Genomic DNA, 12,276 nt, shown 5'->3' with positions numbered 1-12,276 from the left:
CATCACTCCAAGCCCTTGTCAAAAGTCCCTCCCCAGCTCTCCTGGAGCCCCTTTAGGGGGGCTGGATTACAAAAGAGTTACAAATATCTGAGAGGAGGGTGTCAGGAGAGAGGGGACAGACTCTTTTCACTGGTGCCCAGTGACAGGACAAGAGCTTAATGGGCACCAACTTGAACGTAGGAAGTTCCACCTAAACATGAGGGGAAACTCCTTTGAGGGTGGCAGAGCCCTGGAGCAGGGCTCTGCCAGGGCTCCAGGGCTGGAGCAGTCTCCAGCTCCTGGATGTGTTCCTGTGTGACCTGCTTTAGGTGATCCTGCTCTGGCAGTGGGCTTGGACTCACTCTTCAGTGGTCCCTTCCAACCTGTCCCATTCTGTGAGAGCAGGGAAGGGCTCTGGGACTGCCAGGCTGAGCCTCTCCAGACCTTGCCCAGCCTCTGGAACACTGAGGATCCTGAGTCCCACCCTTGGTGGCCATCATGGCAGGCAGCCCCTGAGGAGCAGAGCTGGATCGTGCCCTCCCCATGTGCTTGGCTCTGGCCTGGTGCTCCCCTGGTCACTCATTCTGTACACTCCTGGTGTTTCCCTTCTGCTGGGGAGCAGGGGAAGAGGCTTTTTTTCCCCTGGAATTTAATTTCACGCCTGAGACTTGGTGATTAATTTTCTCCTTTGCCAGCTGCCTGATGGGCCTCTCTGCTTGTAAATTCTGAAATGTGCCACAGAATTTGTGTGTTTTGCACCCAATTAGGTGTCACCTTGAGTAATTCCTCTGGGGCTGAGTCTATTCGTCCCATCAGCAACTGAGGTGTGTTTTCCCACCCACCTCCTCCACCCCAGGGCTGTGTGCCACCCATCCTGGGTGTGCTGAGCCACCATGGCCAGCAGAGGATGTGGCTGGCATCCTGTGCCACCTCATTTCAACTACACTATCACTTAGAAAGGTTGGACCAAATGATCCTTGGGGTCCTTCTTACAAGCTGGCATTCTGTGATTCTGTGCTGCTGCCCAGCACAGCCACCAGCTCATGGGGACAGGGACATCACCAACTGGGCTCAGCGATGTCAGGGTCACCATGCCAGGGGCTCTCCTGGTGCCCCTGAGAGGAGGAACCTCCCTGCCTTCTCTTCACCAGGTGAACCTCTTTCCTCTCCTTCCCCCTTCCCCTCAGACCCAGCAGAGTCCATCCCCACGATGCTAGACAGCTTCCAGTCCCGGGAGGTGAAGGCCGGCAGGCTGGTGGAGCTGCCCTGCATAGCCTCGGGCTACCCCAACCCAGCCGTGCGGTGGATCAAGGACGGGAGGCCGCTGCCCCCCGACGGCCGCTGGGCCAAGCGCATCACAGGGCTGACCATCAGCGACCTGCGGGTGGAGGACAGCGGCACCTACATCTGCGAGGTGACCAACACCTTCGGCTCCGCAGAGGTCACCGGCACCCTCACTGTCATAGGTGAGTGCCCGCGGGCAGCAGCAGGGCAGGGCGGCAGGGAGGCTTCTGTCCTGCCAGCTCCTCCTGAAACGTGAAGCCTTGGAGAGTCTCTGCAGCACTGCCTTGCAGCCTGGAAGCTGCTGCCTCAGGGCGCAGCAATGTCTGAGGCACTCCCGGGAGGTTTATCCTCCTGATTTACTGCTCCCATCAGGGCAGGGAGAGAGGCCTGGGGAGCATGTGGAAAAGACAAGGGGTGGTGGGAACGAGTTGCTGCTGGGGAGATTCCCACTGGAATCCAGAAGTGTTTCCCCATGAGAACAGCTGGACATTGGAATCCTCTCCCAAGGAAGCAGTGGAGTCCTCTCCATTGTGGGCAGATTTAAGACCCAGCTTGGCAGGGTCCTGGGAGAGCTCACTGCAACGCTGCCATTACCTGGAAAGGTTGGAGCAGGTGATCCTCGGGGTCCCTTCCCACCTGGCACCCTGTGAGTGTCTGAACATCACTGACTGGGCACCAGCAGCCTGCTGGGAGCCTGCTTGGCACAGCCCCAGCTGAGCACAGGCCACATTTAACTTGGAGTCAGGCTGGCACTGCCAGGGCAGGGGAGGCAGAGCCCAGCCACACCGAGATGCCTCCCGCCTCTGCCTGGCCCTGCCAACACCTGTCCCCCTCTTGCCCTTTCTGGCACAGACCCTCTGCGTGTGACCCTGACACCAAAGAAGCTCAAGACCGGCATCGGCAGCACCGTCATCCTCTCCTGCGCCCTCAGCGGCTCCCCCGAGTACGTCCTCCGCTGGTACCGCAACACGGAGCTGGTGGTGGTGGATGACTACATCTCCATCCGGGGCATCAGCAACGAGACCCTGCTCATCACAGCCGCCCAGAAGAGCCACTCTGGGGCCTACCAGTGCTTTGCCACCCGCAAGTCCCAGACAGCACAGGACTTCTCCATCATCACGCTGGAGGGTGAGCTGGCTGCCTGGGGCTGGGGGCTTTCCTCTGCCCCTCTCCGAGCCACACGCTCCCAGGCTGTGCTGGGAGGCTTCATGCGTGGCTGGAGGGCAGTGAGACCCGCTGGGGGGTGCCTGGGCTGGGGGTCAGCCCTCTGCAAGCAGCTTAGGGATGCAGCACCAGGGTGAGGGTTGATTTGTCCAGCCCCTGGACTGAGGCACTGCCTTTCGCTGGGCATCCCCATCCTGATCCAGCTCGCTGGACGTTTGGTGAAGGGGGGTGGCTCCTGCAGTGCCAGGTGTCCCCTTAGGCCAAGCTCCACATCCACCAGCGCGTCCCAGCTGCAGGGCTGCGGGCGCACGCTGCAGACCAGGGCCCGTGCTGGGCCTCCCCCACCCTGGGCCGGGGTAGGAGCTCGAAGCCATCTCTGCCAGCGGGTCGACTGCTGCAGCCCTGTGGCTGCCGCTCCCTGACCGCCCCTCCCCCTGGGTGCCGCCCCCTAGATGGGACCCCCCGCATCGTCTCCTCCTTCAGCGAGAAGGTCGTCAACCCGGGGGAGCAGTTCTCCCTGATGTGCGCCGCCAAGGGGGCGCCGCCGCCGACCGTCACCTGGGCGCTGGACGACGAGCCGGTGCCGCGGGACGGGGGGCACCGCACCAACCAGTACACCATGTCGGACGGCACCACCGTCAGCCACATGAACGTCACCGGCCCGCAGATCAAGGACGGCGGCGTGTACCGGTGCACCGCGCGGAACTCGGTGGGCAGCGCCGAATACCAAGCGCGAATAAACGTAAGAGGTGCCTGTCTACTTTTAAATATCAGAATAGGACTTTGAACTGGGCTTTGGGGTTTGCTTCTGGTCCCCCCCGAGCTGACACCCTCCCACCCCCCCCCCCATGTGCCCTCCTTCTCTTCCCAGCTGCCCCAAACCCGGTCCCCAAGCTCCCCACACCTGCCCTGCTCGCTCACAGCGTTGAGCCTCCCACCACTTGAAAAGGACAGGCTGAGAGAGTTGGGGCTGCTCAGCCTGGAGAGGAGAAGGCTCCAGGGAGACCTCAGAGCTGCAATTCAGTATCTGAATGAGACCTGCAGCTGGGGAGGGGCTGTTCAGAAGGGCCTGTGGAGATAGGACAGAGGGCAGAGTTAGGTTGGACAGCAGGAGACAGTTCTGCACGGTGAGGGTGGTGAGACACTGGCACAGGCTGCCCAGGGCTGTGGCTGAGGCTCCATCCCTGGAGACATTCAGGATCAGCCTGGATGTGGCCCTGGGTAGCCTGATCCAGTTGGAATTGTTCTTGCTGCCTGCAGGGAGGTTGGACAAGATGCCCTTTGAGGGTCCCCTCCACCCTGCTGCAATCTGTGAATCTGAGTTTTGCCAACAGCTAGGAGGCCCTGTGGCCTCCAAGAGCTGCAGTTCGGCTTTGCAGGGGCAAAAGGACATCAGGGCCTGCTCTCACCCCGCAGAACCCCCACGTGGGCTGGCAAAAGCCTCCCCAAGGTACCCCACAGCTGGAGAAGGCACTGGTGGTGGCAACAAAAGCATCCCGGTCCCCCCATGGCCTCCCAAATACCCCCCAGTCCCATCACGGAGCTGGGCTCCCTGCAGCAGAGGGATCTGCATGACAAACGCTGATGAGGCAGCAGATGAAATCGTGGCGAATGAGCTTTGATTTGTCATGTCTGTGTTTTCTTTGTCTGCTAAAAGCCATGGCCGCGTTAATCACCGCGTTACTGCGGCGCCAGCGTGTTGCTGGCTGCGTTGCAGGCAGCGCTTGCAGGCGCAGGGTACGGTGCGAGCCCCTGCCCGTCAATAACCACCGCTTAGAGCTCCCAGGCTTACAGGTGGGAGCGAGACAAGAGCCGAGGTAGCGTGGATTTGTCTCCTGAGAACGAGGGTTGAAGGGCTGTGCTTGTGTCTCAGGTCTGAAACGGAGCTGGTGGCTTTTTGGCTGCGGTCCCAGGAGAGTCTGCGTTTTGCTGCCGTTTGCTGTGAAATTTGGAGCAAGCTCATCCCTCAGCCCGGAGAAGCCAGAGCAGGACATGCCCTTGTCTCCCTTTCCCCTCCACCTCTCTCAGCTCCTGACAGGCTGTCGCTAGATAAGATCCAGGATCTTTTATCCCTGGAACGCAGCAGTCTCTCAGACAGGCCCAAGAGAGGGTTGCAGAGCAAGATGCTAATTCCTTCTCTCCTGCTCCTTTTCTAAACGTGTCCCAGCACAAGCAGCTCCATCCATCAGCTTACCCTGAGTGTCTGCTAAGCTGTTACCCTGCTTCACCCTCGGGTCAAGGAGTCAAGATAGGGTTAAGCTTTAGATTAGTTTGCTGTTTCCGGGAGAACAATGTAATTATTGATGCATGAAACCTCTCGTTGAGATCCTCACCTGCAGCGCTCTCCTGGTCTTCAAGCCGGCACTGGAGCCGGCCAGAACGCAGGGACTGTCTGGCTCTCCAGCCGTGCATGGCTTGTCAGCAGGAGGCTGCAGAAGGTGTATTTTGGGGGAGGTGAAATACGTTTGCCAACAGCAGTCAGGCTCCCAAAGCAGCTCTTGTCGAGGACGTTTGGCACAGCACAGGCAGTTTCCTCCTGAAAGAGGCAGAGAGCAGCTGTGGCCTGGGGGGAGCATTCCCCATCTCTTCTAGAGCTCCTCTGGCCGCAGTGGTGCGCCTGATGGCCACGGCTGCTACCGCACAGACGCTTCCAGACACCATCCAGCCTGCCCTGAGGAGCAGCAGTGGTGTCTGCAGGCGCAGCTTCCCCAGCGCCGAGGTTGCCCCTGAGATCCAGGGTGGGGCTGGCTGCAGCCCGGCCGCCGCGGAGGGGCCACGGCCGCCGCCCGGAGCTGTCCCAGGCGCGGGCGAGGAGCTGGAGGGTGCAGCTGCTGAGCAGCTTTCCCCACGCAGGCTCAGGGAGGAGCCCGAGCCCGCTCCTCACCCTAAAGCAGGCTGGGTCCCGGCTGCTCTGGTCGCCTCCTTTGCCTGCGAAGCTCTCTCTGGAGTAGCAGCAGCTCTGCATGCAAGCAGCCTGCCCTTCGGAATTAACCTAGCCTGCCTCTTCCTTCCTGCCCCATATGTAGGTCCCCCCAGCATCCGAGCCATGAAGAACATCACGGCGGTAGCCGGTAGGGACACTTTCATCAACTGCAGGGTGATTGGCTACCCCTATTACTCCATCAAGTGGTACAAGGATTCTTTGCTGCTGCCCGATAACCACCGCCAAGTGGTCTTTGAGAACGGGACCCTTAAGCTGATGGACGTGCAGAAGGGCATGGACGAAGGGGAGTACCTGTGCAGCGTGCTGATCCAGCCCCAGCTCTCCATCAGCCAGAGCGTCCACGTCACCGTGAAAGGTAAGCAGGAGCCAGGCCATGGGCACTGGAGGGCTGGAGCATCTCCCCTGTGGGGACAGGCTGGGAGAGCTGGGGCTGCTCAGCCTGGAGAAGAGAAGGCTCCAGGGAGACCTTAGAGCTGCGTTGCTGTGTCTGAAGGGGACCTACATGGAGGCTGGGGAAGGACTGTTCAGAAGGGCTTGGAGTGACAGGACAAGGAGCAATGGTTTGAGACTGGAGCAGGGCAGAGTTAGGTTGGGCATCAGGAGGAAGTTCTGCACAGTGAAGCTAGGGAGACACTGGCACAGGCTGCCCAGGGCTGTGGTTGAGGCTCCATCCCTGCAGCCATTCAGGCTCAGCCTGGCTGTGTCCCTGTGCAGCCTGCTCTGGCTGGAGCTGTCCCTGCTGTGGGCAGGGGGTTGGACAGGATGCCCTCTGAGGGTCTCTTCCAACCCAGTGCAATGTGTGAATGTCCTTTGTGGGACAGAGGCAGAGGAGCGTGGCAGAGGGGACAGTGCCTGTGCACACTGTGCCAGCGGTAGGGCAGCCCTCGGGAGCTGGCTCAGCTCCTGCCAGAGTGGCTGCACCTGGGCCTGCCCACGCACCCGCAGCCACCCCGTGCCGGGCCGTATCCATTTCCCGTGACAAGGCAGGGAGCAAGGCTGCTCGCTGTAAACACAGCGGATGAAAGCAGCTAACCTTTGCTCGGATCACCCTCAGCTGTGTTTTGCTCTGTGTGCTGGCTTTTAAAAAAATCATACCCTGGGTCTTGCAGCACACAGAACATCTTAAAAGCTTCTGGAGGCCATCAATTATTCAGCCCCTTTGAGGGAGCTATCAGTCCTAATGAATTGAGCCGGATGCTTTCCCTCCCAGTGCCTGGCTGAGATTGTGCTGGCAGCGAGCAGTGCTCCCGGCTCTGCCCGTCCCCAGCCCTGCCTGCTTGCTTCCACCCATCCCCAGCCCTGCCTGCTCGGCTCTGCCCGTCCCCAGCCCTGCCTGCTTGCTTCCACCCATCCCCAGCCCTGCCTGCTCGGCTCTGCCCGTCCCCAGCCCTGCCTGCTTGCTTCCACCCATCCCCAGCCCTGCCTGCTCGGCTCTGCCCGTCCCCAGCCCTGCCTGCTTGCTTCCACCCATCCCCAGCCCTGCCTGCTCGGCTCTGCCCGTCCCCAGCCCTGCCTGCTTGCTTCCACCCATCCCCAGCCCTGCCTGCTCGGCTCTGCCCGTCCCCAGCCCTGCCTGCTTGCTTCCACCCATCCCCAGCCCTGCCTGCTCGGCTCTGCCCGTCCCCAGCCCTGCCTGCTCCCCTCTGCCCATCCCCAGCCCTGCCTGCTCCCCTCTGCCCGTCCCCAGCCCTGCCTGCTCCCCTCTGCCCATCCCCAGCCCTGCCTGCTCCTCTTTGTCCATCTCCAGTCCTGCCTGCTCCCCTCTGCCCATCCCCAGTCCTGCCTGCTCCTCTTTGTCCATCTCCAGTCCTGCCTGCTCCCCTCTGCCCATGCCCAGCTCTGACCCCCACCCGTCCCCAGCGTGGTGTGGGCAGTATCTGATCTTGCCCAACGTGGCCACGCCAGGCACCGAGCTGCCCAATTGTCTGTCTGGGGCTCACCCAGCAGGGTATTTCTGGGCTGGATTTTCCTCTGATCCCCTCCTTCCCTCTCCCCTCCCCTTCCAGCCACCATTTCCTTATTAGGAGCGAGGTTAGCAAGAGAGCACATCAAGCTGATTATCGATGCCACCACTTGATTAGCTGAGGCTCTTCTGCGAGGCTTTGAGCAGAGGAGGCTGTGGATAACCTGAGGGTGGCTGGGGAGGGCTTCTCTCCCCTTGGGTCTGCAGGGCAGGGCATGGCCACCTCTGCTCTGCTGACTGCAAAAGGAGGAGGTGAGTGAGTTTTGGTCCACAAACAAGATGTGGACAGGCTGGAAAGTGTGCAGAGAAGGGCCTGGAGATTGGTCAGAGGGACGGAGGGTCTCCATGCAAGGAAAGGTTGAGAGCTGGGTTCGTGCAGCCTGGAGAAGAGAAGGCTTAAGGAGACTTTATCAGCATGGACCAGGACATAAAGGGAGGCTGCCAGGAGGATGGAGACTCCCTTTTGGCAAGGAGTCCCCTGGAGAAGACAAGGGGTGATGGGGACAAGGTGCTGCTGGGGACATTCCCATTGGACTCCAGGGGGCTTTGACCACCTGACCTTGAAAGATCCCTTCCCACCCAAACCATTCCATGACTCGATGCTGCTCTTGTCCTTGGGATGAGTGAGATGGGCAGGGCTGGTGTGGAGAGAGCAGCTGCAGGGCTGTGTGTGCCTGAAGCGCCAGGAGATGCCATCAGAAGGTTCAGGCTGCTGGAGCTCAGCCGAGGTTTGTGTGCTGGGAGGCAACAATGAGCAAACCCTTCCCAGCCAGGATTTACTGCGGTGATTAGTGGCCGGTGGCAGGATGGGGAAGGTGAGCGGCTGGAGCTGCTCTGCCACAGCCAGATGTCTTCATCCCACCCCTGGCACAGCTGCTGGAGATTTATGCCTAGCTGCAGGGATAAAAACCCTGTGGGAAAGGTTTGCCAAGGCCCTTGAAGAGTCAGAGCCAGCTCTGTGGAGAGGAGCAAGTAGATGGAGCTGTGGAGAGAGAGGAGGGCAGGGGGGTGTGGAGCCCCACAAAGCTTTTATTGCCACATGTGCCAGGCCACCCCGTGAGCTTGTGGCCTGAAACTGTGCCAGGGGAGGGTGAGGTGGAGATTAGGAGAAATTTCTTCATGGAAAGAGTGGTCAGGGATTGGCACAGGCTGCCCAGGGAGGTGGTGGAGTTCCCCATCCCCGGAGGCATTGAAGGAAATGTGTGTCCGTGGCACTCGGGGGCATGGTTTTGATGAACCACATGTGGGTTTGGTGCTGTCCTGGGCTATGTGGTGGGCACCATGGGCAGCGAGATCCTTGTGTGGTGCCAGCTGCTGCTGCAGCAAGCTCTGGCTGTGGGGAGCTCAGGCAGGGAAGAGCTCCTCTGTGGGAGGAAGACTTCTGTGTCCTTCTGCTGGCAGCTCAGAGGCGGCCGATGGGGCGTGTTGGAGAGGCGTGGATCCACAAGCCCGGCCCTGCTCTGCAATAGACTGCAGTGCATTGCCGATTAATTATTCATTAATTATGGAAAACAGGCAGCCTGGCTCCATGGCTCCGGCAGCCCGAGCCACGTCGCTGTGGCTGGCAAAGGGGCAAGCCAGCCCTGCCTGCAGCGGTTAGCAGCTCAGGGGGTGGCCAGCAGCTTGCCCCCTGCTCCGCAGAGCTCCCACCCAAGCTGGACAGAGCCCTGGCACGGAGCCCTTTGCGCCGGGGTGGAGCTGGGAGCCCAGGGCCGTGCGTGGCGGTGCGGGGAGCCCGCGGGAGAGGGCGGCCCAGGGCCGTGCGTGGTGGTGCGGGGAGCCCGCGGCAGAGGGCGGCCCAGGGCCGTGCGTGGCGGTGCGGGGAGCCCGCGGGAGAGGGCGGCCCAGGGCCGTGCGTGGCGGTGCAGGGAGCCCGCGGCAGAGGGCAGCTCGTTTCTGCCGAGGGGACAATTGGCAGCCTGCTAATTTAATTACGGAGACTGCGGAAAGAGGATCTCATCTACCAGGTGCTGAGCCTTGTTAAGCTAATTGTCTCCATCTCCACTTTCTTCCCCCTCCCACATTGCCAGAGAGAGGCTGCGGTTGCCTAATTAAGTTATCAGAAAGATAATGGCTGGTTCGGAATCCGGGGCCTTTAAGAGAAGCATCCATCTAATAATTGCTTTTCCACGAGCAGATAAATGCTGAGGTGGAATTTCGGCTGGGTGGGGGGAGGCCAGGGCTTTCCCCAGTGCAGGGAGGTAAATGTTTCTCCACCCTGCTCTTAGTGTGGTGGCCCTGCCAGATAGGAGATGTCTTCCCACTGTCCTCTCTGCTCTCCCCGGCTGTGTTCCTGGGGGAAACAAAAGCCAGCCTTAATTTCTGGGCTGCTCCTCCTCCTGGGAAGCATCTCCCCCAAGCCCCTCCGCAGCCCATCCCTGCTGGAGGAAGGCTGTCCCTGGATGGGGCTCCTCCAGCGTGCTCTCCGCCTCTCCCCTCGACAGTCCCTCCGCTGATCCAGCCCTTCGAGTTCCCGCCAGCCTCCATCGGGCAGCTCCTCTACATCCCCTGTGTGGTCTCCTCCGGGGACATGCCCATCCACATCACCTGGAGGAAGGACGGGCACGTCATCCTCTCCGGCTCCGGGGTCACCATCGAGAGCAAGGAGTTCATGAGCTCCCTGCAGATCTCCAGCGTCTCCCTCAAGCACAACGGCAACTACACCTGCATCGCCAGCAACGACGCCGCCACCGTCAGCCGCGAGAGACAGCTCATCGTGCGCGGTGCGGGCCGGCCCCGGGGCGGGGGGTGGGCGGGGGGTGGTGGAGAGGCAGCACGGTAGGGAGCAGCGGCAACTTCAAGGCTGAAGGGAGGGAGGGAGAGGAGGCTGCTCCCCCGTTGCAGGAGCACCTCAGAAGCAGGATAGGACGAGGGGTAATGGGTGGAAACTGCAGCACAGGAGGTTCCACCTCAACATGAGGAGGAACTTCTGCACTGGGAGGCTCCCAGAGCCCTGGAGCAGGCTGCCCAGAGAGGTTGTGGAGTCTCCTTCTCTGGAGCCTTCCCAGCCCTGTCTGGATGTGTTCCTGTGTGACCTGTGCTGGATTCTGTGGTCCTGCTCTGGCAGGGGGGTTGGACTTGATGATCTTCGGGGGTCCCTTCCAACCCCTAACATCTGTGATCCTATGAAGCAGGCTGGGAGGGTGAGCAGCAGGGCAGGGAGGAGTTGTGAGGAGCTGGTGAGGTTTTCGCTCTGGTGATTGTCTTCTCTCTCCACTTGCTCAGTGCCTCCTCGCTTTGTGGTGCAACCCAACAACCAAGATGGCATTTATGGCAAAGCTGGGGTGCTGAACTGCTCTGTTGATGGGTACCCCCCTCCCAAAGTCATGTGGAAACACGCCAAAGGTAGGGATGAGACACAGCAGCAGGGCACCCCCGCGGGGCTGGGGACAGGCCCCCTCCGGTATGGCAGCACCAAGCCTCCCAAGGGCTCCTCTGCCTTGGCTGAGCTCCGTGTCTCTGTGCCTTCCTAGGAAGTGGCAACCCGCAGCAGTACCACCCCATCCCCCTCACGGGCCGCATCCAGATCCTGCCCAACAGCTCCCTGCTCATCCGCCACGTGCTGGAGGAGGACATTGGCTACTACCTCTGCCAGGCCAGCAACGGCGTGGGCACAGACATCAGCAAGTCCATGTTCCTCACCGTGAAGAGTAAGTAGCCAGGGCCATGCCACGGTGGCAAAGGGGCTGGGGACCTGGTGAAGGTGGCTGCGGGGTGGGGAGGTTGTGAGCAGAGCCTGGCCCGGTGCAGCCCCTGGGCCGGTGCAGCCCTCTCTTCCTCAGCGTGGCTCTGCCCTCGGCACCGCGCATCCCTGGGATCGATGAGCAGGGCACGGGGAGGGCATTGATCCCCTTCCTCCAGGGACCTGCTTCCCTTTTGCTATTAAATGCACTTTGTCCTTAATAAACCCAGCGATCAATGGACATCGTGCGGGAGGGAAGGAGCTCGCAGGGCTAATTTGCCGGGGCCGGGCTGGGAAGTGTTGTCAGGCGCCGCCTTTGAACTGCGCTGCTCATTGGATTCCTCTCCCGCGGCTATCGGCAGGCTGCATAATCCCCCAGCTCCTCCTCCGCCGTCGTTAGGACTGGAGCATTCAAACCTCACCAAGGGGGTGGCGAAGAGGGCCCCAGCCTCCTCTCGCTCCCCTGTGGCAGCTCCGGCACGGCTGGAGGCAGGGCTGGGCTCAGCAGGGCTAAACTCTGCCCTGTCCCATGGGATGTGGTGGTGGGGACACAGTGGGTGGGGGTTGCAGGTGATTCTCCCCCTCTGCTCTGGTGAGACCCCACTTGGAGTCCTATGTCCAATTCTGGGACCCCCAATGCAAGAAGGTCATGGAACTGTTGGAGTGGGACCGGAGGGGGTCTGTGGGACAGGCTGGGGCTGTTCAGCCTGGAGAAGAGAAGGCTCCAGGGAGACCTTGGAGAGGCCCTCCAGTACCTGAAGGGGCTACCGGAGAGCTGGGGAGGGACTTTTGACAAGGGCTTGTTGTGATAGGATGAGAGAGAATGGATCTGAGCTGGAAGAGGCCAGATTAAGACTGGAGATGAGGAAGAAATTCTTGGTTGTGAGGGTGGTGAGATACTGGAGCAGGTTGTCCAGGGAGGCTGTGTGTCTCCCCTCCCTGGAGGTGTTCAAGGCCAGGTTGGACGAGGCCCTGACCAACCTTGGGCTAGTGAACAGTGTCCCTGCCCACGGATTGGAACTGGATGATCGTTAAGGTCCCTTCCAAGCCAAACCTTTCTATGAAGCCCTGGGAGCCCCCTGTTTGCCCCCTGGGCAGGGGATGCACAGCCTGCCCCAGGTGCCATTGTGTGCCGGTGAGGGTCTGACACCTGGGGATTCACCTGGGACAAGACAAGGAGAGCAGCTCCGCTCAGGCAGCCCCCTCCCCTCCTCCCCTCCCCAGCCATCGCTGCGGTTTCTGGCAGCGGCAGGCATTTCT

At 61.0% G+C, this 12,276-nt stretch overlaps 1 protein-coding gene across 2 annotated transcripts in view; it reads left to right on the top strand.

Annotated features, from left to right (window-relative positions):
• Positions 1-12,276, top strand: part of DSCAML1 (DS cell adhesion molecule like 1) — a 117,511-nt gene that overhangs the window by 81,912 nt on the left and 23,323 nt on the right. The window contains exons 5-11 of one of the 2 annotated variants that reach the window (XM_054176087.1): positions 1,167-1,445; positions 2,116-2,391; positions 2,880-3,176; positions 5,454-5,726; positions 9,779-10,057; positions 10,560-10,679; positions 10,808-10,984. In XM_054176087.1, coding sequence (XP_054032062.1) covers positions 1,167-1,445; positions 2,116-2,391; positions 2,880-3,176; positions 5,454-5,726; positions 9,779-10,057; positions 10,560-10,679; positions 10,808-10,984 — 1,701 coding nt within the window. Of the gene's footprint in view, positions 1-1,166; positions 1,446-2,115; positions 2,392-2,879; positions 3,177-5,453; positions 5,727-9,778; positions 10,058-10,559; positions 10,680-10,807; positions 10,985-12,276 lie in introns of those variants that run through there. The other variant, XM_054176086.1, reaches the window with a different exon arrangement.

The sequence above is a fragment of the Dryobates pubescens genome, chromosome 34, assembly GCF_014839835.1.
Source record: "Dryobates pubescens isolate bDryPub1 chromosome 34, bDryPub1.pri, whole genome shotgun sequence".
Lineage (NCBI taxonomy): Eukaryota > Metazoa > Chordata > Aves > Piciformes > Picidae > Dryobates > Dryobates pubescens.
The sequence above is the reverse complement of the archived record's forward strand: the minus strand, read 5'-3'. Positions and strand labels throughout refer to the sequence as shown.